Source organism: Argentina silus (genome assembly GCF_951799395.1).
Source record: "Argentina silus genome assembly, chromosome: 11".
Lineage (NCBI taxonomy): Eukaryota > Metazoa > Chordata > Actinopteri > Argentiniformes > Argentinidae > Argentina > Argentina silus.
In genome coordinates, this window is record NC_139665.1 from 4069646 (window position 1) to 4097208 (window position 27563).

At 39.6% G+C, this 27563-nt stretch overlaps 7 protein-coding genes across 7 annotated transcripts in view; 3 read left to right on the forward strand and 4 right to left on the reverse strand.

Moving 5' to 3' along the window:
* The window catches only part of acadl (acyl-CoA dehydrogenase long chain), a 402840-nt gene that overhangs the window by 370472 nt on the left and 4805 nt on the right, over nt 1-27563 (reverse strand). The window lies entirely within an intron of this gene.
* Nucleotides 1760-2565, reverse strand: LOC310811711 (gamma-crystallin M3-like; the record flags this gene model as incomplete). The annotated part of the gene is made up of 3 exons (XM_083679963.1): nt 1760-2038; nt 2215-2454; nt 2551-2565. 3 exons carry the CDS (start codon nt 2563-2565, stop codon nt 1760-1762), a joined length of 534 nt encoding a protein of 177 aa, XP_083536089.1.
* LOC310812126 (gamma-crystallin M3-like) lies at nt 6185-8286 on the reverse strand (the record flags this gene model as incomplete). Its single annotated transcript, XM_083680546.1, has 4 exons — nt 6185-6460; nt 6642-6884; nt 7230-7320; nt 8237-8286. The coding sequence occupies 4 exons, from the start codon at nt 8284-8286 to the stop codon at nt 6185-6187; spliced, it is 660 nt and encodes a 219-aa protein (XP_083536672.1).
* Nucleotides 11905-17701, reverse strand: LOC310811709 (gamma-crystallin M3-like; the record flags this gene model as incomplete). The annotated part of the gene is made up of 3 exons (XM_083679961.1): nt 17276-17701; nt 12609-12881; nt 11905-12183 (listed from the first exon to the last, which is right to left on the reverse strand). Exons 1-3 carry the CDS (start codon nt 17393-17395, stop codon nt 11905-11907), a joined length of 672 nt encoding a protein of 223 aa, XP_083536087.1. The 5' UTR covers nt 17396-17701.
* On the forward strand, nt 14078-14950 carry LOC310811710 (gamma-crystallin M3-like; the record flags this gene model as incomplete). Its single annotated transcript, XM_083679962.1, has 3 exons — nt 14078-14092; nt 14272-14520; nt 14672-14950. The coding sequence occupies 3 exons, from the start codon at nt 14078-14080 to the stop codon at nt 14948-14950; spliced, it is 543 nt and encodes a 180-aa protein (XP_083536088.1).
* LOC310812127 (gamma-crystallin M2-like) lies at nt 21086-22637 on the forward strand (the record flags this gene model as incomplete). The annotated part of the gene is made up of 3 exons (XM_083680547.1): nt 21086-21094; nt 21457-21699; nt 22350-22637. The coding sequence occupies 3 exons, from the start codon at nt 21086-21088 to the stop codon at nt 22623-22625; spliced, it is 528 nt and encodes a 175-aa protein (XP_083536673.1). The 3' UTR covers nt 22626-22637.
* LOC310812128 (gamma-crystallin S-1-like) lies at nt 24875-25840 on the forward strand (the record flags this gene model as incomplete). The annotated part of the gene is made up of 3 exons (XM_083680548.1): nt 24875-24883; nt 25017-25259; nt 25568-25840. 3 exons carry the CDS (start codon nt 24875-24877, stop codon nt 25838-25840), a joined length of 525 nt encoding a protein of 174 aa, XP_083536674.1.

Consider the following 27563-nt stretch of genomic DNA (forward strand, 5'->3'; position numbering starts at 1 on the left):
GTCAACCTTTTATATGTTGCGTATTTACAGTTCAATCACCATTCATTTCTATGTTGTCAGCATAATGAGTTATTTTGCTTTTTTTGCTTTTGTTTGACTTCAACCCCTCCTATTGTGGGATTTTCTATAGGCTACATCTCTCGAATGTTTTAATACTGGTACAGTATGGCATGTGTCCAGCAATCTAACAAAGGACATGAGTGGGGCTGGCCAACAAGGGACGGGGCTAATCCTGTTTAAATGAAACTGGCAATATTTATTGAAATATGTTACTTTGAGTTTAATATATGTTAAACTGACACTATAATAAAAATATTATCATGTTAAAGGGGCTAAATCCTTTACCCCCCAAAATTGCAATGTGTATTAATACTGATCATTACAGCAGTGTTCATCATGTTAACCAAGGTATTGGTTGGTTGAATCTGAAATGTAATTGATACACAGTGACTCTGCTGTAAAACAACAAGTTAGTACTACAGAGGGTTGTGTATGTAATAATTGTAAAATTAACATGTTTTAATTGGTTGGTAGTTGAGTGATCTTCTTGTTTCACATGTAAACATACTTTAGTTGAGTGCCTAGCCTAAATAAAGAATGATGTTTTTGACTTATCCTGGTTTCCCAGATATAATACATTTTATTTAAAAGAGGTGTACTGTAGGTTTAAAATATTTTGGACAGGTCTCTTAAAAGACCGACTGTACAGACAACAGTTTTTCCAACACAATCCCAATCCTAGTTGTTAAAGTATGCAAATAAGGTAATTGAATGGATGTGCCGTCCAACAACAAAAATATAATAATCTAGAGTGAGCATAGCAGAAGGAAGCCTGATGCAGACGTGGTGTTACCTTTGAGCCAACAAGCCCTGGTGAGGACAGTTGCAGTTTAAGTACAGTAGGCTTTTAGGCCTGCCTTGAAGGTGGAAAACCGGCTAATGTAGTAGCCTACAGTTGATCTTTTTGGGACCTGCAGTCTGAATTTAACAGAATCCCAGATAATCTCACCAATCCATTGATGTAGAAGAATGTCTAAAAGCACCAGCCATTGTCATAACCTATTGCATTGTATCAACTCTGCATAAAAGTTATTCTGTGAGGTCAGTGAGAGATTTTTAAGGCCACTTTGAGGCGAGGCATAATGGCTTAAATATTACATCAATCTGAAATGTAGTCTGTATTGTATGTATGCATTGTTTTAGACCTGTAAGCAGACCTACAGTATCGAGGCAGCTAGTGGTCAGAATATGATAGCACCTTGCATGCATCTAGACCAACAAGGAAGTTGAGGTATATTCTGTGCTACTTTAAAATTTAAAATGTACTACTCTGACTTAAAAAAAAAAAAGGTATAGCTTTGGCCAATTTCAAGAATCCTGGGAAAATAAAGAATGAGGAGCATTTTGCATTTTGAAATATCTACTGTATATCTACTGTATCTACTGTATATCTACTGTATCTACTGTATATTGAATGTATTGGAATTAATTGGAAGATATCATCAGCATTTTGTAGAAATGTCAGTATTTGGCTACCCAAGTTATTGTGTCCATACTGTACTTAAAGGTATGAAGAAATTATATGTAGCAGAAAATCAGGCCTGTGACTTTGGAAATGGAATATACAGTGTGATATATATATATATATGATTTTGTTGTATGATTTTGTTGTCAAATGATGAGTTGAATAAATTGAATTTAAGGTTGATGTTTTTATACAAGCCTTTATTAAAAACCTACTGTGAACGCATACAGTAAATTAACAGGACTCCATAATGCGTCTGATGGAGTTAACTCTCATCATGGTGTTCATGCCCATGTCTGTCATGCTTCTGTACTCTCCGGGCCTCATGTACATCATCCTGCCTCTGTAGTTGGGCTGCTCGTACATGAGCCAGTGGCCGTCCATCACGTTGCAGGACTGGCAGTCGGACATACTGTAGCGATCCATCATGTTATCACAATCATCCATCAGCTCGTGCATCTGGCCTCCAAAGTTCTCCTTCTCGTAGACTCTCATTCTGAACTGTCCCCTGTGCTGCAAGGGGGAACATTACCAAAGAAGCCATCAGAAATTCATAATGCGAAGAAACTGGATTTGCATTTTAGCTTACAAATGTTATTCCAAAGTCTTCACGGTTATTGCTACTGTATTGTATGAATTCCAGCTATCAGTGATGACAAACAAATTATTATGAATTATGTTGGATTTACCATGGGAATATGACGGCTAGACCTGATGCAGTCACTCATGCCCATGCGCTGGTAGTCAGAGTACTCTCCCCTTCTCAGAAAGTACTGGTTTCCCATGAAGTTGGAGCGGTCATAGACCATGAAGTAGCCACTCTCCACCTTGCAGGAGTTGCAGCGGCTCAGGTAGGAGGTGAGCTCAGGGCAGTCACTGCTGGTCTCGTAGGAACGACCCTGGAAGTTCCTGTCCTCATAGAAGATGATCTGCAGGACAACAGATACCACAACATTGACATTGAGCAATTCAATTATGCAGTGAATGATGACGTTTCTTGGTGGAGATCCTAGAAGTTCACTTACCTTGCCCATAGCCATGGTCATGATGTTGTGGGTGCACTATATGGATATAAGGGGAAATATAGCCTGAAAATGTATAGCTAATGCACTGTCCTTCACTACTTTTATACCTGGCTTAACATCAAAAGAATCCCTAGGCCTATTGTGTAAAAGTCCTGAGTGAGCAGTATGACATAGGGCCCCCATAGGCTTACCATTGTGCACATTTGTGAGGAGAGATCTGATTTCTCTATTGTTTTTTTTGAATGACAGAGAAAAAGAAAATTCTCAGGTCCAATTACAGTAGGCCTTTGACAATTGACCTCAAACTGCATCTATCTACAGTATAACTATGATCATGTACAGTATTATATATATTATATGTATATTACTTATCCATCTGCTGAGTTTGATCTGTCTTTTGAGGGGGGCTGATGTACAGCATATTACATGTAATTGAACTCAATAACAAGAACGGCACCGTCAGTTAAGATGAAAGTTAAAGTTTACATTAAACAATGCTTTAATTACGCCACTCATTACGGCTAGACAACTGGAGACAATCGTTTTCAATTACCGTGATGACAGGTGTAGCCAAATGATATTGCAGACCTAATCGAAATATAAAAATACATAGAGAATTTTCCCAGGTGTAGAAGGCTTATTTGAAACATTGGTAAAACTTTATAATAGGGCAGTCAGTTGTGTTGATTAATGTGTTCCTCTACTGATTAATCTAATGTTTTTTTCCACCTTATTTTTCACCTTGCAATTTTTGCCATTCCCATAGATGAAGATAAAAGAGCACTAATTGCTTGACCCAAAGTTCCTTGGTGCAACTCTCTTTACATGGTTACATGTCACTCACTCTAGATAACTTCTTGTCCTTGATCTGATAGAAATCTGATTCTTCTTTTTTTTTTAATGTGTTGTCAAATAAAGCATTAGTTAATGAATCTATTCAATGAATCTACAGTATACAGCCGTACTTTATAATAATGCTAATTTATAAGACATTTATAAGCCGTTAATAAGTAATTATTCCAACAGTTATAAATGTTAAATGCTTAGTCAATTCTTAGTAACTATATTCAAACATATTTACAAATTATTGTTAAACATGTTATAATGACTTTCTAACTGCTTCTAAATCATTTGTACAACATTAACACATGTTCATGGATGTTTAGATAAACTTTGTTTGTTTATTTAATAATTTGCTAATAAACATTAACAAATACAACTTAAATGTTTACCCAAATGTTTCTCATATTTCTCAAACAAATAGTTTGTAAATGCATTAATAAATAATTTATTCATAATTTGTAGATTTGTTTGCAGTACCTAATCAAAAGTTGCAACTATTCAGCATTTATAAACATTCATAAAGGGTTTATAAGCCATTTGTAGATCTTTGGTGCAAATTGTTTGATCATGAACCCACGAAATCACAGAAGAAATGACAAATGATGTTTATTCTTTTGACAATTTCAGTGAAACTTTAACATTTTATTAGCTACTATACAATAATAATTAAAAAAAAAAAAAAAAAAAAAAACATCATCAAGGACATTAAACTAGAACACTACTCTAGTGAGCCAGGAGTCTATGAAACACACGTCAAACTGTTGCGAACCGTAACCCTGTAATTCAACTTGCTCCGACCGGGCTTCGAACTCGCGACCTCTGGCTTGCCAACATGTGACAGTCTCCTCAAACACCTGATGTCAACCAGCTACGCTGTCGAAAAGCGCGGTTGACGGTAGTTGATCAACTAACACCGTGGATCTTTGAACTTGAGGAGTGAGTTCATCATCTGAATTTAGCTACATCTAGCTAGACAGTTAGCTAGCAACATTAAGCTTTCAATGCAAGGCGAACTAGCTTCAGTCCTTAATCACAATGTTGTGTGATTGATGACTATCTCGCTACAGTTAAACTACTTTAGAAAATGTGTGTGAGTATTATTTTTATTTTTTATTTTTTTTATGTCATTGCACCTCTATGGCGCCTAGCCCACATGGGCTTATACGACGCTGATATGTATTTTTCCCACTTATCTCAATGCATTTTAAAACAAAACTGACAATTGGGCTACAGCTCAATTCAATACGCTATTTCCACAATACACACAACCTCATCACATTAACAACCGCTATACCATTTTTTTTATTTATTATTCTAAACATTTTTTTCTCACAAATGCAGTGCACGTTTTCTCCTGTCCCAGGCTTTATGCATAAAATGCACAACATCAAATACAAAGCATGATCCATCCTCTAGGATTTGGTTTGATCCTAGCTGTGCACAAACTGACCGTTGGCTTTTCTCTAGGTTTTCGGTGACAGGGTTCTGGATTAAAAAAAATTAAAAAAAAAGTTGTTCTGAGTTTATGTTCAAATAATAATTTGTTAGGACCTAATCACTCTATTGCGTTATGTTTTTGTAGCAGCAGTAGCCTCATTCGAGCTTTATGAATTAATTAATACCATTCCTTGAGCACTACAGATTATAAAATCAACTACTATTTGCATGTAGAAAATACTTTTTTTTCATTATTGATGTGTTTGTTATTGGCCCACTCTGTGACGGTATGCATGAATGCAGAGTGTAGCTTTAAAGTTTGACTTGGTTTACTGCAACGAAAGGAAGGAAGACTGGCCGCATTCTCTCTCAAATGACTCATATAGCAATAGTTTAAAGTATTTACTATGTATTCACACTAAGAGATGTAAATGTCATGGTATGGTGTATGCCTACTGGCATTGTATGGTGCCTGTGCAACTTGGTATAGATTACTTTCATCAGTAATAAATGTCTTGGATTGGACAGATGGAATGCATTTTGATATTGTACTAATGAAAATTATTAGAGTGTTATTAGTATTACTTGTTGGCTTTTAAAATGTTGAAAGTGAATTGAATATTCTCTCTGGGCCATGTTACCACCTGTGTGAAATGTAATGCTGTTTTACTATTTATATGCTATTTAGACTACCTGTGTGCAATAACTGAATTGTTTGAGAAAGATAACCTCTCAAAAATGTCTGTTATATCCTATGGTACAGATGTCTTATAACTCCTTAATAGCATTGGTTTTCTGGAAACAGGATCCAATCAATGTACTGTACAGTACCATGTACACAAATTCCCAAATATAAACTGCTAATATTGAACTGGTGCTTACACATTTGTAATTGGTTTACAACTAGTTTTAAGATTGTTAATCATTAGTTTACATATTTTTAAAATAATATTGGTGATAGTCATCTTGGTGCATGCAAATATGTGATCTTATGGCTTCACAGTAATTAATGCCCAATAATGTTTTATTATTAGAAAGTGTAACTCCCCTCATCCACTGTAGCATCCATATGGGGAGCACCCATTTCTAAAACCCCTAAAGGTGTACCATCACTCTACCCTCTATGTTAAGAATAAAAGTCTTCATCATCAGACCTAAATGGATAATAAATATCTATTTTCGGACCTACAGTATGTTATAGATATGTCTCTATCCCCAAATTATGAACCCATGTTCAGAAGAAAGTAGTTACACCAATGGGACTTTCTGTGGAAATTAGATATGAAAATAACAGCAACATTAAATGTTTAAAATGTTTATTAAAAACCGCCTGGACTTTTCAAAGGCAATACATTTAATAGGAATCTGTGATGCGTCTGATGGAGCTGAATCTCATGTCATCATTTCCCATCTCTCTGAGGTTCCTGTACTCTCCAGGCCTCATGTACATCATCCTGCCTCTGTAGTTGGGCTGCTCATACATGACCCAGTGGCCGTCCATGACGTTGCAGGACTGCATGTCAGACATACTGTAGCGTTCCTGGATGGACTCACAATCGTCCATCAGCTCGTGCATCTGGCCTCCGAAGTTCTCCCTCTCATAGATCCTCATCCTGAAGGGTCCGCTGTGCTGTGAACGGAGGATCACAGACATTTCACGATTAATAAAAGCCCCTATTCCATAGGTTTGCATGAAATGCTACTCTTGAATTGTATAAACATTGTCATTTTGAAGCCGCTAGTAATTCATGTGTCAGTTCACGCTGTATTGAATACGTTTCTAGCTGTTTTGTAATCGAAGCAGTGCTTACCATGGGGATCATACGGCAGGACCTGATGCAGTCGTTAAAGCCCATCATGCGCTGGTACTCAGGGTACTCTCCCCTCCTCAGGAGGTACTGCTGACCCATGTAGTTGGGGCGGTCATAGACCATGAACATGCCACTCTCCACCCTGCAGGAGTTGCAGCGACTCAGGTGAGAGGAGATCTCAGAGCAATCGCTGCTGCACTCATAGGAGCGCCCCTGGAAGTTGCTGTCCTCGTAGAAGATGATCTAGAGAGGGACAAAGCATGCAAATACGACGGAGGCCGAACATGAAACCAATACTGATTTTCCGAAAAAGCAGCACCCATAGAGCACGCATTGCTTTTTTTTTTTTTTGCAATAATTGTTCATCATTCAAATGTTTTGCAACAAAAAAACACAAAATACGATCATTGTTATGGCATAATATGCAAAGTAAGCAATACTTATCACAGTGCAATTAAAACAGCTCTGCATGTAAAATATTAAGAATATATATTTTTCGGCGGCAAAGGGATTCCATAGGTACGGTAGTTCTCCTCCCTGGTAGGTGATGTACAGCACACAGACCACAACATCTCAACCCCACACTACCTTTCCATTCATGGTCACGGTTATTTGATTTCTGTTGTTCTCCTCACTGGCGTGCTGCCTTTTATGCTTGATGTGACTCCAAAAGAATCTGCTGCTCAATTGTATAAATCACTGAGTCAGCTGAGCAACGCAGAGGTCAATACTGTACTATACATCAAAGAAATGCAGACTGTAAGTTATAATTTAGAGCTATGTGGGGTAAAAAAACAAAATAGGAGTGTTCTGCAATAAACGTGCACATTGAAGAATTGATTGTAAAACCTCCCTTTTGTGAATAAAGTTACTGTACTTATAGATATGGTTTTAATTACAGTAATGTTTTCTATATTGTAAATATGATATGTTTTTATTTGGTCGTGCTTTGCTTTGCAAGTATGACTTCTCATGTATCGGTATGCTATAAAATACATCATGCATAAGTTTGTGCAAGGACTTATATTCGGAAAGACAGCTCACAAGACGATATTTGATGTTATTCTGTGAATAGTAGTGGCACTTCCCACCATTGTTTACTTCACAAAGACTAGTTGTCTTACACACAGACTTCACAGATGTGCAAGTTTTAATTGGATATTGCATTAGTAAGCTCAGTGTTGCTGTGTTGATATAACTCCCTTGGGTCTTGTATTGCAATGCACAAATACCAGTCTACCTTAGTGAAGGTGTGCATTACTACATATGATGTGAGGATCATGAGTCTCACTATCTAGGTACAAGGCATTGTCTTACAACAGGTGGCATCATTCCTACGCGATGCTCGGAGGTGAGGCAATCGGTACTAGGTGATGGAAGCCCAGTATCTAGAGCAACAACAACACACATGTAGAACTGATCAAATATCTACAATATTTCACATACTTTCACACTCCTTCAAACATACCAAAGAAACAGATAGAACCTTCCTGTCAGCATCATTTCTGAGGAGTCCCCTGTGTTGTCGGTGGAGCTCCTACTGTAAATCATTCCAAGGAAAGATAGAGTCACATGATGCAATGAGTATAGGGTACAGGGGCTGTAGCAGGGGCTGTAGCAGGGGCTGTAGCAGGACCACATGCATCCAATTGTTTTATGTTTCTATAAGCTTTGTCTCTAGGGGCACTTACAAAGTTTGGCACCCTAGAACTTTATCAATTCAATGATTCTCTACATTATTTCAATAAATGACAGTGCATAATGGTGGTCCAAAAATATTTTCTAAGAATTTGGTTACTTATTTTCGTTCTTGTGATATCTGCATCATCAGTAAATATGCACTGGTGTGCCAGTCAGTCACCTGTCACCTGTCACCTGTCACCTGTCACCTGTCACCCGTCACCTGTCACCTGTCACGCCTCCAAGATGGCTGGGCCAGCCCTGCACGTACGCAGCATGAGTCTCACCTGCCAGGTACTAGGTGATGGTAACCCAGTGTCTAAAGCAACAACAACAAACTTAGTAGAACTGATCAGATATCTAGGGTATTTCACATCCTTTCACACTCCTTCAGACTTACCAAAGAAACAGACAGAACCTTCCAAGTTCTTTCTGTCAGCCTCATTTATGAACAGTCCCATGTGATTCCAAAGATATCGGATGTATTCCAAGGATGCATATAGCAGCAGGACCAAATGCAGTCAATTATTTTATGGCCTCACGATGATAGAGATTGTTGGAATGATCTTAGACCATAAAGCAGCCACTCTCCACCCTGCAGGACTTGAAAGATCTCATGCTGGTCTAAGAAAAGTGCATTTCTCAATTTGCACAGAACAGGTTTTTGTCAGCTGGACAAAGAGGCTTTGAGTCTGGTACGTATTTATTTTCTGTCAGGTATTAACAGGGTCAGGCATAATGCAAATGACAATGGACATCAACATAAGTCACCTTTTATACAGTCAAGGCCAACCTTCTAGGATGTTCACCAACCTTCTAGGATGTTCTCCAACCTTCTAGGATGTTCACCAACCTTCTAGGATGTTCTCCAACCTTCTAGGATGTTCACCAACCTTCTAGGATGTTCACCAACCTTCTAGGATGTTCACCAACCTTCTGGGATGTTCACCAACCTTCTAGGATGTTCACCAACCTTCTAGGATGTTCACCAACCTTCTGGGATGTTTGAGACAGACAGAGATAGCTGTGGCTTTCCCTCCATGTCTAGTGCAGAGTGGAATGAAAATTGTTGACAGGCAGTTATCAATAATAATAATAATAAAGAAATAATAATAAGCAATTTTGTTAATAAAATTGATATTTAGACCTAAAGTCAAAATCATTATATAAACTGGCATATGTACTTTGATGACGCAAGCATGACATCATCAAAGTGAGTTCTCTGCCCAACCCTGTATATTCTTTTTTGGTATCAATAACACTCCCCTCAAATGGAAGTTTGTAGTGTCGCAAGCCTATAAGGTCACAGCAGAGGCACCGTAGTGCCCACAAGGCTGCTACAGTACAGCCTGCTTCATTCTCATTTTAACAATCAGCTTGTGTGATTTTGTAACAGCCCATCAATGCTGTAGAAGCTGCTCTGTCACTGTTCTCCATTGTTCCCCAGACCAGGTATTTGGGGGTTGCTGCCGCCCACTGTCTTGCATATGAATTAGTGCCAAAGTAGGAGCCAAACCTCACCTGAAAAATTGAATTTGCCAGGTATACCACATGACAAAACAATTTTATTCATCCCCCTGAAGGGTGTCTTTAACAACAAACTCATATTTTAATACAGTTTCGGTGCATATAACCCAGAGAATTAGGCTAGGTCTCAGCAGCATGGCCCCTACAACACTAAGCACACTATTTCCACAGGGAACAGGGAACACTGTTTAAAGATGATCTCTGTACATTCAATAACTTTGACTCTAAGGGCACTCACCAGAAAAATAGTAGCACCCCAAAAAACTGGATAGAAAGGGACACATCTCTCCACACCAAATAGCTCAACTTTACAGTTAAAAAGGTTGGTACCCTACAACGTCCCAATTTGAAAACCCCTGGTATGTACCTTTAACAACATAAAGGTACAGTATTGTATGGCAATTTTGGGTAACACTATACATTAAGTTACTCTATGCCTCTTGTAAATAACATTGTATTTACTTCATTAATAACATTGTAATACATATCATAGTGCAGTAATTTAGTAATTGCTTTGTAGTTGCAGGGGAGTTCAATGATGACACAATGCACAAAGTGTGTAGGGAAGTACTTTACTATCATTTGAATATTTACAGCATTATTACACAGGTCGTACAGTAAGGGTCACCTCCAAAATCAATTGTATTATATGTATTCATTATAATATCCATTTTTGTAGTGTATTCATTGGGCATGAACCCATGCACTCTTCCGATGGTTCTTTCAAGCTGAATAAAATACACAATATACTGTACGCCTGACCGCAGTCTAATTACTTATATATTTAATCTGATGTGTTCAGTGAAATGTGAAACGTGCTTTGTGAAAAATCCTGACCAAGCAGCATACAGTAGGAAAGAGAGCGACTGTATACTGTTATCTGATGTGCAAAGGGTTATTATTTCGCTTACTGTACCCGGCATGAATCTGTATTGTGATGTATGTGTTTTTATTGTTTTCTTTGCATAGTAGGGACTCAGAACATTCGGCATGTACAGTATGTCACAAAGTTGACAGCAAAACATGCATCAGGCATAAAAGAAATACAATGAAAAACTTGTATTCTCTGTTTACATGGGGAAACCAACAATAAAAAAGAATGCTCTGTTACCTTTTTACATTTTAATGTTCACAAGTTCGAGTTCTCTATGAATGTGGATCATAATGCATATCCAAAAATCGAATCATTTAATACGGTATATCTGTACGGTATAATGCATTAACTTTCGGTGGCTGCATAATATCTGTACAGTAGCTTGAGGGACATTCTTCAACCACAATAACATGCCTATGTTCCACAGCCAAACATATTCTCAGCCACCAGAGGTCATAATCTCCAGTTGCTCTGAGTTCTCTCACAGAAAATCCATGTTCATGTAATTTCCCAATGCATCTTTACCTTAAAGGGGCAATCTGTGATTGGTACTCTACACACATTTTTGCATTTTAAAATGATTTACATTTGGCCATTAATTCTTAAAGAAAATAACTTATACAGTCAATGCCTCATGAGCTTAGTTAAACAGTTTTACCCCATCAGAAACCAAAATCTAAGCTATATGTTTTTTGATCTCATGGATGGTCAGTCTTTGCATCTATAGCCCCGTCTATGAAGGGGTGACAGCTTTGTTGTTGTTTGAATCCCAGATTGCCCCTTTAAACCTGACAGGAATGGAAATGGAACCAGCGAAACATGTTTATTGTGTAATGAAAGCATGTATGGCAATAGTAGCTACTGTCAAAACCCTTTCCTCCCGTCTATTATAACTCATACTTTAATAAAATAGTAATATTTCAATAACCATTTAAGTTAGGGCTTCAAAGACCCTCACTATTTCTTTAGTTGATACATGACATTAAGTATACAGTATGATAGCAACTCCATAGTGTTACCAAATTGTAAAAATGTCATTTTTGTTCTGAACAGCTCTAGAAGATCTACTTTATGACTGAGTTGTTTAATTTGACCAGTGTCAGTTTGCAATAAAAACAGATGCTTAAAAATAAGATTTTTTATTATTGACAGCCACAAGATAACATTCAATTAGAATTGTGACTAGCACATATCCATGATCCTTCTGATGGAGCCAACCCTCATCATGGTGTTCATGCCCATGTCTCTCATGCTCCTGTACTCTCCAGGCCTCATGTACATCATCCTGCCACGGTAGTTGGGCTGCTCGTACATGAGCCAGTGGCCGTCCATCACGTTGCAGGACTGCATGTCAGACATGCGGAAGCGGTCCATCATGGACTCGCAGTCCTCCATCAGCTCATGCATCTGGCCTCCGAAGTTCTCCCTCTCATAGACCCTCATTCTGTAGTCTCCCCTGTGCTGTTGGAGAAAAACAGTGTCAGTCACTGACTGATGTATGTCTCTACTCCATGAACCCTTCAACAGTGCTAAGCTATCTGAAATAACACGAGGCCTGGTTAACAGCATCCATGAAAGGGTTAACTACAACTTAGTCATTGCATTAGAACTGTTAACTAATAGCATCATCATGTAATAGTACTATACGTTTAACGCACTGTCTACTGTACATAAAGACAGCATGAACACCAAAATGCTCACAACCACTGTGGCTCAGTTGGTAGAGCATTGCGCTGACAACGCTTAGGTTGTGGGTTTGATTCCCGCTGGGACCATGTATACTGAAATGTATGCACTCGCTGCAATGTAAGTCGCTTTGGATAAAAGCGTCAGGTAAATGGCATATATTTATACATACATCAAACACAACAGTGGAGATGTCTTACCATGGGGATCATGCGAGAAGAGCGAATGGTGTCGATCATGGTCATGCCCATCATTCCCATCCCCATCATGCTGCCCATACGCTGGAGGTCGGAGTACTCGCCCCTCCTCAGGAACATCTGGTTGCCCATGAAGTTGGAGCGGTCGTACACCACAAAGCAGCCGTTCTCCACCCTGATGGAGTTGCAGCGCGTCAGGTGCATGTTGAGATCAGGGCAGTCACTGCTGGTGTCATAGGTACGACCCTGGAAGTTCCTGTCCTCGTAGAAGATAATCTGAAGGCAAATTAAAACAAATGTTATGATTTCATGGCTCATCTAATACTGGCGCTCTGGACTAAACAGTTTGCGAAATACGTTTGTCACAAGAGAACATGTCTTTGTTAGATAAAAGAAATGACTGCTTATCCACTTCACCAATGTTGAGAAGGCTAATATAATTATCACTTTATCTATATCAACTATCCTATTTCAATATCTAGGTCACAATTGTTTTAGATTATCTTGCAATGATAAAAAGGTTTTCTATTTCTACGTTGAAGCTATTCAAGTAAAACTGTGCTCTATTCTCAGGAGATATGATGAAGCAATTTTATTTTGGCTGATCAAGAGGTATGAAATTATTAATTAGATGATATAACTGATATTACCCTGCCCATGGTGATGGTTTAGCTTGTCTCAGGTGGCCAAGTTGCACAGTTTGTTGTGCCAACCCAGAGTTCCTTTTATATTGACCTTCTCCCACATGGCACCTTGCACACTTTTGTGTGAAACGTACTGAGTCATCATCACAAGGCCCACGTGGGCTTGTGCTCATTTTTCACAGCAGACCTCAAAGAGTTATATATTTTTTCCATATTGTTTCCAATAGAAATTTCTTTCACTAAATGTGACCCACATGTGACCCACATTTAGTATGAATGAGGGTCACATTTTCTGTGACCCTTTTGTCAAAATAAAATATACTCTGGGGTTTTTGCAATACTTAACCTCTGTGATAATATATGATTTTGATGTAAATTCTTAAAAAAAAAACATTTACACCTAAAACTAAGTATTTTTGAAAACCATTGAAATAATGAAATAATGTTAATATATAGCACTGAATCTGAACTCTACCATGCATTCCTCTTCATTTGATTGAATACATTTGATCGAATTCCAGCACAATCTCACTGGGTGCGTTTGACCCGGAAGATCTTTTCAAATAATGACAGAACAATTCAAATAAGGATAAGGGTAGATTGGCGTGGATGGAAACAAACATGGGACCCATATTGTGTCAATGATAACCGTAGAACGTAATTTGACATACAGTATGCCACCCTATAGAACTGCTCTGCACCACAATATAGAATGATGACTCATGGAGGTTTGCACAATGCATATGGAGATGCTACGGCTCTCCAAACTATAAAAGGCACAGGTGGTCGATGGTGAAGCGTTGCATCTGAGATTTGCTCACCATCACCATGACCATGGGCAAGGTAAATGCATCTTTAAGCAAACATGCATTTCTGTGGGGGAAAGTTCAAAAATTCATTCAGTCTTAGAAACTCAAGGAGGATTTGTGGACATAAAAGATATTACGCTGAATGTGTATGGTACTCAAGAGCACACAAATATGAATGATTCATTTCTAATTCCTGTATATGACTGTCTGCAGATTATCTTCTACGAGGACAGGAACTTCCAGGGTCGTTCCTATGAGTCCAGCAGTGACTGCCCTGAGCTCACCTCCTACCTGAGCCGCTGCAACTCCTGCAAGGTGGAGAGTGGCATGTTCATGGTCTACGAAAGGTCCAACTTCATGGGCCACCAGATGCTGGTTAGGAGAGGAGAGTACCCTGACAACCAGCACCTGATGGGCATGAGCGTGAGCGACTGCATCAGGTCCTCCCGCATGATCCCCATGGTAGGTGATGGACTTTCTAAGCAGATGCAGAAGTCATAGCCCACAGTCGTTTCATAATAGCTTCATGATAGTTTTAGGTTGTCATTGGAGGTACAATCCAATATAGATTGATCTGCGATCAATGATTTTGTTTTTAATTCTCTATCAACAGTACAGGGGACAATTCAGAATGAGGATCTATGAGAGGGAGAACTTTGGAGGTCAGATGCACGAGCTGATGGATGATTGTGATAACATGATGGACCGCTACCGTATGTCCGACTGCCAGTCCTGCAACGTGATGGACGGCCACTGGCTCATGTACGAGCAGCCCAACTACAGAGGCAGGATGATGTACATGAGGCCCGGAGAGTACAGGAACCTCAGAGAGATGGGAATGAGCAACATGAACAAATTCAGCTCTATGAGGCGTATCATGGACTCTTGTTAAAGTGACTGACTTTTTAGATTAATAAAGATTTATTAATTTTTGAATTTCTGTTGTCTTACAGTTCTTTGGCTAACAACATGAAAGCTATATCACCAATCATGGTTCACTAAGTTTCAGGTATGAATGGGACTTGGTATGAAAAGTGCCAATTCTAAAAGATTTGCTAAAAATACATTAAAGGTGTTAGCTGGCCTCAAATATTACATATTTCTCATGATAGGCTTGGTAAACCTTATTGGTAAACCTTATTGGTAAACCTTATTTTCCTAGTTTTCTATTCTTTGTCCTTTTCATGGTAAACCACAACTTTACATTGATCTATGGTGGTGGGTTTCATTAGGTATAGGCAAGCTGCTGATCATATTTATTGAAATTACATATATTTTGGGCATCGAGGAATGGATTATTAAATGGACACAAGCGATGATCACACAGAAAGCCTAATTCTGTTACGAAATTGCATTATTTTATTAATGTTGTTACTCAAAACTAACTCAAGCTAATTTTGAATGCATTTTAAAGTATACATTTTCTCTGGCCATTTTTTGGTTGGAATTTGTTGGTTGGTTGGAATTTGAGACTTTCTTGAAAATGTCTCAGTAAAAATTGTTTTCACTGGAGCTCCCATAGTTTTCAGTTGTATATGATTGAAATTGTGAACGCAAATGTAACTTTTTTTTGCCATGCATGCGTGACCAAGGCAACTCAGGGTTATGTGGGAGACATGCGTTCACTCGCTAAGATAACGCCTAGCTATTAGCTGGGGGAGCCATCGCATATCTTTAGGTAGTAACTTGTGACGATCAGTCATATCACCTTTATTACACTCTCCCCACTTTCACCTCCACCTCCACATTTTGCCAAAGTCTACACTTAAAGGGATAGTTTACCAAAATTACAAAATCACATATTTGGTTCCTTACCCTGAAGGGAGTCGACAGGAGTCTGTAAGGACAAAGACAGAGTTCAGTCCACACTTCGGTTCTGTTTATCTGGGCTCTGTCACTAACCGCTAACTGAGAGCTTTTTTAACCAAAACCAATGGACGTCAGGGTACCGTAGTTTCATGCTAGAATCATCTCAAAGTTATTTAAATCAAGTCATTGAGTCTTTTCAGAGAATATGGGAAGATTTCGGCATGTCATTTAAAAAATTCTCATTTAGGGTACAGGTTCACTTTAATGTCTGGCAGAAAGAAGACATTTTCTAAGACTGCCTTGAAGGTTTCTTACCTTTTCTAAGACTGCCTTGAAGGTGTCTCACCAAGAATGCAAAATTGAAATACTATATATTGAAAAATCAACAATGTCTTCAAAGGTATTGTTAAGGTTGAAATGTTTATTATATGGACTACACAAGGCCCAAGTTTTTCTGTGAGATTAGGGTTGAATGTAAACTGTGCACTTAATGACACTTAATGAACCTTAATGAACCTTAATGAACCTTAATGAACCTTAATGAACCTTAATGAACCTTAATGAACCTATCATTAATGTCTTAGATTGTAACAGCAAAGTAATTCAGAGATTTTAATCAAAAATAAAATAACCTGTAACAATGCTGAAAGACCAATAAAAAAATCTAAAAAGAAAATTAAATAAATGAAATCCATGGAGACACATCCATTAGAAGCTGTGAAATAACGAGGTATGAGTGTGAAAAACACTTTGTTAGAGAGTATATTTTGATGATAAAAAAAAAATAATACACAATGAAACGTACGTTGTTATTGGAGTTTTATTTTCAATTTCATGTCAATTATTCATGTCAAGTATTTCTGACATCAATTGTGTTCACCCTCACAAGAGTCCATGATACGCCTCATAGAGCTGAATCTATTCATGTTGCTCATTCCCATCTCTCTGAGGTTCCTGTACTCTCCGGGCCTCATGTACATCATCCTGCCTCTGTAGTTGGGCTGCTCGTACATGAGCCAGTGGCCGTCCATCACGTTGCAGGACTGCATGTCGGACATACGGTAGCGGTCCTGGATGGACTCACAGTCATCCATCAGCTCGTGCATCTGACCTCCAAAGTTCTCCCTCTCAAAGACCTGCATCTTAAAAGATCCTCTGTGCTGTTGGGTTTAAAAACAGATGATTGACAGTGAAAGTATCAAATAATGTCAAAGATGAATCTGATCCATTAATTTTGTAATATTTTCATTATATTAACATGAAACATGTAAGATTTGTTTTAAAGTTTTCAAGAAATTCTAAACATTTCTGGTTTATATCACCTTCAATTCAACCAAATAATAGAATGATATCTGACTATTATGTACTATAATTTCATTATACATATATGTCATTAGAGCAATCTTACGTGGGGGATCATACGACAGGAGTGGATGGATTCAGACATGCCCATACGCTGGTAGTCAGAGTACTCTCCCCTTCTCAGAAAGTACTGGTTTCCCATGAAGTTGGAGCGGTCATAGACCATGAAGCAGCCACTCTCCACCTTGCAGGAGTTGCAGCGGCTCAGGTAGGGGGTGAGCTCATTGCAATCGCTGCTGGTCTCATAGGAGCGACCCTGGAAGTTCCTGTCCTCGTAGAAGATAATCTGCAGACATTCATGTACAGAAATGAGTTGTACAATCTGATACCATTAATCACAACACTGGAGAGGGTTATGCCTAAAATTATATTTGTTATTTGTTACGAAGATGAAGTGCGGAAAATGGGTCTGCAAGGTCCATATAATCACAGCCCGAGAGACAAGTTGTAAAAATATAGTTGAAACACTACTTATTGCACATCTCATCAGGTGAGAGGATATCACTTCTCCTTGTCACTGCATGCCTGGTTCCACCCACCTGCAGTGCATGACTAAACTCCTTTGAATGGAGTGCAACAGTCACCTCCTCTACTTAAAAACATGACTTGACAAATTCTAAACAAAATATCCTCAGGAAAGTATTGTAAAATAACCAGCCAGAAAAAAAGAGCTATCTGATGGAGACATACTGTACTGTACCTTGCCCATGTTTGATGCAGCTCTGGGATTTTGTCCAATAGGTCATGGTTCACAGTAGCTTTTATACTTTATACGCTTTGCAACGGCTTTTTGTTATTCAAATTCCTGAACCTGATGAATAAGCAGGATGCTTCTTGCTGTAACGTTTGTGCAGCTGTGGCCATGCCTGGCACAAGCAGAAAGATATAGTAGTACTCACTCAGAAGACTGTACTTGCATACTCAACCATACGACAGTTGTGTTAATGTCAAAACCTTTAGTCACAATATTCTTTTAAACACAATATTAATTTGAACATTTTTTTTTTAATAAAATATAAACATGCCCTTTTACATAAGCTCACAAACTTTACCATACTGTACTAACTTCAGTGGAGGTATGCTGTGTCATTGAAAAGTTTGGGATTTGAAAGACCTGATTTTGTTTTATATATATATATAATATTTAAACACTGTATGGCCAAAGGTGGAAATAGATCTTATATGCCAAAGGTGGAAATAGATCTTCTACCATTTCTTGTATGTGTTCTGATAACCACTCACATCACTTTATAATCATGTTATCAATTACTCTGAAACAAAATGGTTGATATGTGTCTTTACAAAGGAAAGCCTTTTTTTCCCACCATCTCAGCTGGGTGTGTAGTTGGATGGTATGTCTGTCACCACGACAACAGATTATAAGAGGATGGTGGATGTCAACATTCGTGGGAGCAGACTGGGTCATGAGGTCATCGTTGGATAAGCCTACAGTGACACAGCCCAAAGGGGCAAACACTCTACAATAAAGAGGCAGAATAATGGAGACATTTGAACATATTAGTAATCATTTTTGATTAATCATATCATTGATCTATGTTCACAATCAATATTGAAATTATCATTGTTACTGTAGCCTATACTTGACTTGATTACAGACTTTACATCAACTTTGATGCTTAACCTGCAAGAAAGCTTAGTGATACTGATATATCCTGATATACTGATGACACTGATGGTATACTGATACTGAATGAAATCATAATTTCACCAAAATAAGTATTCCCTTTTCATAGAAAGTAATTTCACTTGTTATAAAGCTAAGCAAATGTTTCAGGCAAGACAATGCCAACATTAAAAGTATCCCTCAATTACAAATGCATGTTTGCAATAACAAATAACAAAACTGAAGAATGTTTTAATAGCATAATATATTTTAAACATATTTTTAAATAGCATATATGATATATTTTAAACCTTTTTCACGATTTAGCTTCGTATGCCTTTTAATTTAAGATTAGGTTAAATGTGTAAGTAGAAATAGCAGGCCATTAACAAACGTTTTCACAAACTTACAGACCTTACATCAGCCAAAGACACTTGATTGACACCGTTGTCCTCAACAGTGAGGTGCAAAAGGAAGCACTAAAACAAAAAGATGTTAAAAAATTGTAACATAATGGAGTTTATGAGTTTAGAAGAGTGTAGGCAGCCCAACCATACTTAGACAAACATTCAATCATTTCAACACTTGCAAGGAGGTAGCCCCGGCTATCACCCGTCCCAGTAAAAGGATGCAGCAAGTGCAATATTTCAACCTTTCCACTATTCACTCGCTGACTGTCCGAAGCATATTGTAGGTGTATTCTTGTAGCTAGCTACAACTTCACTTAACAGTTCTGTTGTCCTGAGAATTCTACGATTCCCCCTGGGGCGTTAGGTGAGAGTCTCCACTGGAATCTTGCATTCATGACACTGACATTCTGAAGAAAATTATCAAAGAATTTGGTAAGCCAAAGTTCAATGATTTTCACCTCGTGAGCACCTGTTAACTCTCTGAGCTGGCAGGCTAACACGAGAAAGTCTGTAGCTTGCTTGTGTGGTGGAGAGTTGACCTGACAGCCCAGAATTGGCCCGGGAGGCCTTGGAGGTCGCAGATGGCTCAGCTACGCTACGTGCCCCCTTGGCAACACCCGCTGTGCAGGGACTTGTTGTCCGAAGTGCAGCGCCAATTGTTCCACCCTCATCCTGAGCTGATGGATCTATGGGTTTGGCCTGTGAAAGGTCCAACTTAGTCTCAGAAGGCTGATTGCCACGGGTTCACGAGTAGTAGGGTGCCGTTCACCAGAGGCCTTTATGACCTTAAGTGGAGGCTATTTGAGGTGTCGTGGAACTGCTCGATAAGGGCAAAGCCTTCACCATGGTGAAAATCTACCTGGCTGCCATTTCGGCTTCCTGGGCCCTGTTCAAGGGTGCCTCTGTCTCAGAGATAGGTGCTGCTGCCAGCTGGTCTTCTCCACATACCTTTCAAAGGTTTTACAGCCTGGACGTGAGTGTGCCCTTGGTGGAGCGTACCATCTTAAGTGCTAGTTTGTAGACTGTGTGCTGTAGACGGGGGACATCCTTGTATCCGTAGAGGTTTCCAGTTCGGACCTGGCAATCGGAGCGTTTTGCAGGGTCCCATCGCGAGGGGTCAAACCGAGTCAGCTGAAAGAGAACTAAAGGTTACAAATGTATCCCAGGTTCTCTGAAGGAGATGAGGGAGACCCTCCCACCTTGTTGCCCTTCTCGCACTGAGCTCGTGAAGAGCGGTTCGCTGGATGAAATGGCGCACTTGCTGCGTCCCTTTATTGGGACGGGTGATAGGCGGGGCTATCTTCTTGCAAGCGTCACCGGCCTGTTCCAGGAGTTATTGAATAGGGGTCTTCAGCGAAAGGTACACAAGAGTGCTTGTCCCATAGTGAGGGGTCTCCCTCATCTCCTTCAGAAAACCTAGATTGTAACCTTTGGTTAGGCAGGGCACGCACAATTAGGGGAGGGTGACTCAAATAGCATGCAAGCACAGCACACAAACAAAACATACTGCAAATCAGATAAAAACCAAGTGGTCAAACATGTTACACAATCATAAAATCACTTATGGCGAAGAATGAAGATAAATGCATTACTAGATTGCTGTGAGTCGGCCTTTATATCATTCCCTTCACTGTTCCAGCAATTCTTTGATACAGTGTCATTAGATTGGAACAAAGAGAAATCAAACATGACCAAACCATTTTGCTGATATGCAAATCAGGGTCATTTGCATAACAAAGGGTTTCCACACTCTGCACATTTTGTTTATAGATAAATACTTTGACAGTGCTGCAGCTAAGGAGGAAGTTTACTGTGCTGCACAATGGGGAAGGTAATGTGAAGCTTTAGGACGTTAGAAAGTTTATCAGGACTGGAACTGTCTGGTCTGTTAAGGTAGTCAATACAAATTTGTATTTAGAATGGAAAAGGTTTTTACGTGTTGTTATTGGAACTTAGAAAAGCACTTTCAGTTATTCATAAAAAGACAATTTTATCTTATTTCAGAAAACACAAAAGGTATAACTCATAATTTTCTCATAACATGAATATATGGCTTCGTACACATTTATATGCCTGTGAAAAGGTATTCATTATTTAGTAAAACTGTATTAATTTTACTCAACTTCTAGAATGTAGTGAAATGCATGTTTTTGTGTGGCTCACCTCAGTGTCTCCGCTCTCCTCCTTCCTCAGATCACATTTTTCGAGGAGAAAAATTTCCTGGGTCGCTGCTATGAGTGCAGCAGTGACTGTGCCGACCTGCACTCCCACTTCAGCCGCTGTAACTCCATCAGGGTGGAGAACGGGGCCTGGGTGCTCTATGAGAAACCCAATTACAAGGGCTACCAGTACATCCTCAGCCCTGGGGAGTACCCAGACAGCCAGCAGTGGATGGGCTTCAGCGACAGCGTCAAATCCTGTCGCTCCATCAAAAACGTGAGAAACAGCCTAGAAATTTATATTTTTATATTTTACTCTGCCTTCCAGTAAAGGTCTTGCTACCATATTCAGCAGTTGATATGCCTTTAAATCTAACCGCAGACTAATTCTCTACAGAAACGTATAATGCACTTGCATTATGGATTCATGATTTGCTCGTGTGTGTGATTGAATTCATGTAAAATGTGTGTTTTTGATGTTATTGACCAAAATGCCTGATTAGAATAAATTATTTTCTCTCAACTACTGTTTATATTTGTATATAGTGTGGCAGGGATGGTGCTTTAGGCAGGGTAGTAAACTTCAGGGATGGAATGCAACATGGAATAACATCAGGCCTGTATAATCAGAGCAAAGCCAGCAGATAATACCAGCAGACAAAAGCGGGCATTTTTGGCAGCAGTTTACCTTGTGCCCATCACTGTAGGAGGAAATATGCCAAGAAACCTTTAAAGGGGAACTTCATTTATTACTTCATGATACCTTTCAAATGGGTATAGAGACAAACAAAGCCATGTTTATTCCAACTGAATAAAACAAGCTTCTAGCCTAATGTACCCTAAGAATTCACCTCCAGTGGATTTCATACACAATGAAATACCAGCTCTTCTCAATGTCTGTCTTTCTTTGTTTCTTCTACCTTGAAGGTGTATGGGAACACCTGGAAGCTGAAACTGTATGAGAGACCAGAATTTGGTGGTCAGATGGTGGAGTGGGCGGAGGACTGCCCTTCAGTCTATGAGTCCTTTAAGTTCCGTGAGGTGTACTCCTGCATGGTGACCCATGGCGCCTGGGCCTTCTATGAGCTCCCCAACTACAGGGGGCGCCAGTACTTCCTGGAGCGGGGCGAGTATCGCCAGCACACCGACTGGGGCGCCACTTCACCTGGCGTGGGATCCTTCCGCAGGATCACTGAGTTTTAAGACCGCATGACCTAAAACCTTGAGTGGGGGTCAGAGGGCACACACATCGAAAAGAAGATGTGTGATCAGCCTGCTTGTGCATGTGTGCCGTGATCAAATAAAAAGTAAACAATATGCAAAAGTCTAAATGGGATTTTGTGATTTGTTATTGAAACATGAGAGAAAGGTTCAAAGGTCATTATTATCTGAGTTATGGAAATTATCATTAACACTGTAACGTTGTAAATTGTAAAAGAAAATAAATATACAGTATCACAAGTGACTGCAACCCAGCCAAATTGCTTTATTAGATTGCGATGACATTGCAAGTTTACTGTAAAATGCACAGTATTGCAATGTAGTAGTACAACACCATAATGAATGGCATAAGAATAACTTAGCACCACTAGACAATCCTTCCTGAAATTAATACTAGTTGTTATAAAATGTATCTACAATATGGTATTAAAAAAATAGTGAATGCTCTGTGTCCTATGCATATTGCAAAATAGTACTTCAAGTGTGTGTGTGTGTGTGTGTGTGTGTGTGTGTGTGTGTGTGTGTGTTTGTGAGTGTATGACTGAAACTTGCACACTCATTGTACATACTGCTGTATTGCACTGGATTCTATTGCCTCCTCTTCTCTGCATGGCAGTATACAGTATGTCGGTGGATATAAAGCTCCCCACCATTCTGTACTGAAAACATATTCCACTAACCTCGATTGTGTGCCAAGAAAATAATCTTGCATTGTGTGTTTTGTTGTTGTTTTTGTTGTTATGCTGGTGGAAAATAATTCTTCAAATGAAAATCACCTTGTTGAGTAGACACTATCGTGTCTCCCTGTGACCTAATGAAAATATCTAGACCGTAGAAAGTCTGTATGATTACACTTGCATGATATAGAAATGCTGTGATCGTGTTGTAAGTTATCCATAGAATAAAAACGAATCACCTGAGGGGTATACTACGAAGCGAGCTAAGGGAGTTATCGAGCTAACTTTGACCAAATTTCGCTCCAACTCGGGATTTACCCTTAAACCAGGTAAATTACTATAGTAATTTATCCTGAAGCTTTAAGCACAGGGCTTATGCTGAATTTGTGCCCTATGGCGCGTGCCCAAAATCATTCCTCCTCTCGCAAATAATTGCGTAATTTCATTAATTGCCATATAAGAGGCTTATTGGACAAAAGACGACTGATCTTTAACAAAATATGTTCATCAAATATTATCATGTGCTACAGTCAAAACGATCGCTGTCACAGGCTGACAGAGTAAAATAACACAACAATGCATTTGATACAGTTCATTCAATAAACAGTTTCTTAGGCATGGTGTAGGAAGTGTCTGGTGGATTCAAGTTGGATTCAAGTAAACTAAATTAGCTGACATTCATTAATTTCGGCAACAATGAAAATGGGGCATGGACCCCCTGCTTTCTGCAATGACATCAGTGTTCGGTTCGCAGGAACGTAGCCTATCGACTGAGACTACTCAAGTCTGGCCTGACTTAGTGGCAGGTGTTGACTCAGGATCTCCGTTTGTGACATCGAGGACGCCTGAACCTGAATTTGATGATAACTCAAGCCCGCTAACTTTGGATAATATTGAACTACCAACTGTTAAACATCATCAATGAACTATGTTTAGGAGGTGATATGATAGTCCTCTCACCTTGACATCTACTTCCTTAGCTACAGCCTCTCTGCATAGGGGTACAGAACAAAGTTCATTCACAGTAGCCTATGATTATACATATAGTAGTAATAGTAGTAGTAGTAGTAGTAGTGGTAGTGGTAGTAGCAGTAGCCATAGCAGTATTAGTAATATGTGCATGTATGTATATTTCATCAATCATCATAGAACTCATTATAAGTAATAGAAAAAACGTTTTGGTTCTGTTGTGGTCGACTAAATACATTCTCTTTTATCTCCCTTGACAATTTAGAAAGGATGAGTCCAGACCCAAAACATTTGATATCAAACGAATGTCCTGCAGTGCCCTTGTTTTTGTCAGTTGGGTGTACTGTATCCAGTCAGTTTGGGATGCTTTGCACTTTCCATTTGCCTTTGTTTGGGGATCGGGGATTCAGTGCTTTGGAACAATGTGATGAGCCTGGATAAATATTTGAATTGCTGATTGATTTATCACATTCAAACAGTGCGAACCATGTGCTAGCTTTTATTGTCCTGTCTGTGTATAAAGAGAATATTGGTGGATCCTGGTTTGATGTTTTATGTATCTTGCCAGGCCTGCCAAAATTAACCATGGACAAGGCAAGCAGAGATCTTGACGACTCCCATATCAATACTTTGTTATCATAAAACGTTTGTGAGATTTATGAAAACGGTATGTTTGAATACAAGAGTGACTAATGGGCATACGTGATGTGTTTTGGGGTTTTTTCAGATCATCTTCTACGAGGACCGAAACTACCAGGGACGGCACTATGAGTGTAACAGTGACTCTAGCGACCTCCACACTTACTTCAGCCGCTGCAACTCCGTCAAGGTGGAGGGTGGATTCTGGGTGGTGTACGAGAGAGCCAACTACATGGGATTCCAGTACGTGCTGATCCCAGGAGAGTATCCTGATTATCAACGCTGGATGGGATTCAATGACACGGTCAGGTCCTGTCGCATCATTAGAAATGTGAGTAAAGTAGACTGACAGGCTGTGGAAGACTTCACCTGTAACGGAATAAAGAACCACAAGGAATGTCATCCTGCCGCATGAATGCTTTAATAAACCAAAAGTTCTGATTTTGTGTAAAGATACGATAATATCAGATTCACATTTTTTTTTCTGTGATCGTTTAAGGTGAGGACTGCACTTACACAAGACTTTTGGGCCACTCCCAACCAAATAAATGTCATATTGAGTAACATGAACATAATCATCGTCGGGGGGATGCGTTATGAAACATGTTTGCTAATCAATTCTGTGTCATGTGACCGCAGGTCGGCAGCGCCTGGAGAATGAAGATCTGGGAGAGGCCTAACTTCGAGGGTGAGGGCATGGAGGCGGCAGACAACATGCCATCTTTCCAGGAGCGCTGGCATAACCGCGAGGTCAACTCCTGTAAGGTGTTTGAGGGCGCCTGGGTCTTCTATGAGCACCCCAACTACAGGGGGCGCCAGTACCTGCTAGAGAGGGGCGACTACAGGCACTACACAGAGTGGGGAGGCATGCAGGCCAATGTGGGCTCCATCCGGCGTGTTAAAGAATACTAGACATAAATTGCCACTACCAAGAAACCCAAATAAAAGTGACCATGAACATGACATCTCCTTGCATACAGATGCATACTGTATGTGTTCTTTCAACCACATTCTGAAATTCCCACCTAGATATAACTCACAAGCCCCTGAAAACTAGTCTATAGTTCCGAATCAGTTCTAGTAAGGTTGTAGCATGGCCATGTGGAGTCCTTCAACATTCCATAGCAGAACGTTTTACTCAAGCACTACATTCTAAGGTTAGCCTGCCAATATTAGATCACATCCCAAAGGGGTTAAATGCTGTAGGCTTAAGCTTTTGCAGCATTTAATAGTGAATGGTCATCAGCATAGATGGAGAATGGAGAATGCGTCACACTTGTCCCTCCTTTAACTTAGGCCAGCAGAGTAACAGAGCATGTGTTACGTGTTGTTTCTCTTATTGTCTTCTCTTACCATAGATATAGAAATAAATGAGAGTCAATCGTTGTATCAGTAGTTACATACAGTAAGCGTGCATGAAAGAACAACAGAGTTGAGTTGGCAAATCTCACAACATTTGACCAAAATGATCAACTCTGAATTATTCCCGTACAACCATTGTGTTTTGAATGATTGCATGATGCTAAAATACAATTTGAGATTTAGCTTTGGACCTGCATTTGAATGTTATTCAAATGTTTGCAAGAATTCAATACAATGTTGTGGGGCAAGCTATTAACCGGTGCTATCGTTTTGCAGAATAAACATCCTCTGTTGAAATATTGTCTGCAAGGGGCTTTGTGCACCGTCTGATTCAGACTAATATAAACTTTGTTAGTGTCAGTTACTAACCGTATGTTCAGATAAATAAATATTTTTCTGGAATCAGGCACCATAGGATCAAAAGGTCAGCTTCTACACAATGGGCATTAAACTTTGCATAATGCAGCGTATTTTAAAACAAATGCAGCATCAGCTTTTGTTCTGAAGTTAATAGTTGCCCCATTGAACTGCAATGCATTACAATGTCCTATATCAATGCCTACGTCAGGGGGATCATTTCATGTGTGTGTATGGGCAAGGTATAGTGACAATCCCCGTGTTCCTTCAACATTCCAGAGGTTTCTTTGATATCCACCCTCTTAAATGACACAGTACCCTCTTTGCAGATACTCTTCTATGAAGAAAGGAACTTCCAAGGCCACTACAGTATGCAGCAGTGACTGCCCTGAGCTGAACTGTCACTCCAGCTACTGTACTGTACCTCCATCTCTGTGGAGAGTGGGGCCTGGGTGTTGTACGAGCGACCCAAATACAAGGGTTACAGACTGTACTGTACCTCCATCTCTGTGGAGAGTGGGGCCTGGGTGTTGTACGAGCGACCCAAATACAAGGGTTACAGACTGTACTGTACCTCCATCTCTGTGGAGAGTGGGGCCTGGGTGCTGTACGAGCGACCCAAATACAAGGGTTACAAGACTGTACTGTACCTCCATCTCTGTGGAGAGTGGGGCCTGGGTGTTGTACGAGCGACCCAAATACAAGGGTTACAGACTGTGGTGACCAGAGAGGAGCACCCTGAGTACCAGCCCTGGGTGGGCCACAGTGATACCATCAGGTCCTTCCACATGATGAGACACGTAAGCTCAGTACTGAAGGTGTAAGGGGATATTTACTACCCTGCCAGGGTTCCAGGTCGAGAAACACTGACATAAGAGAACGCAATTCAAAGGGAATCGTTTAATCTCATCCTGGG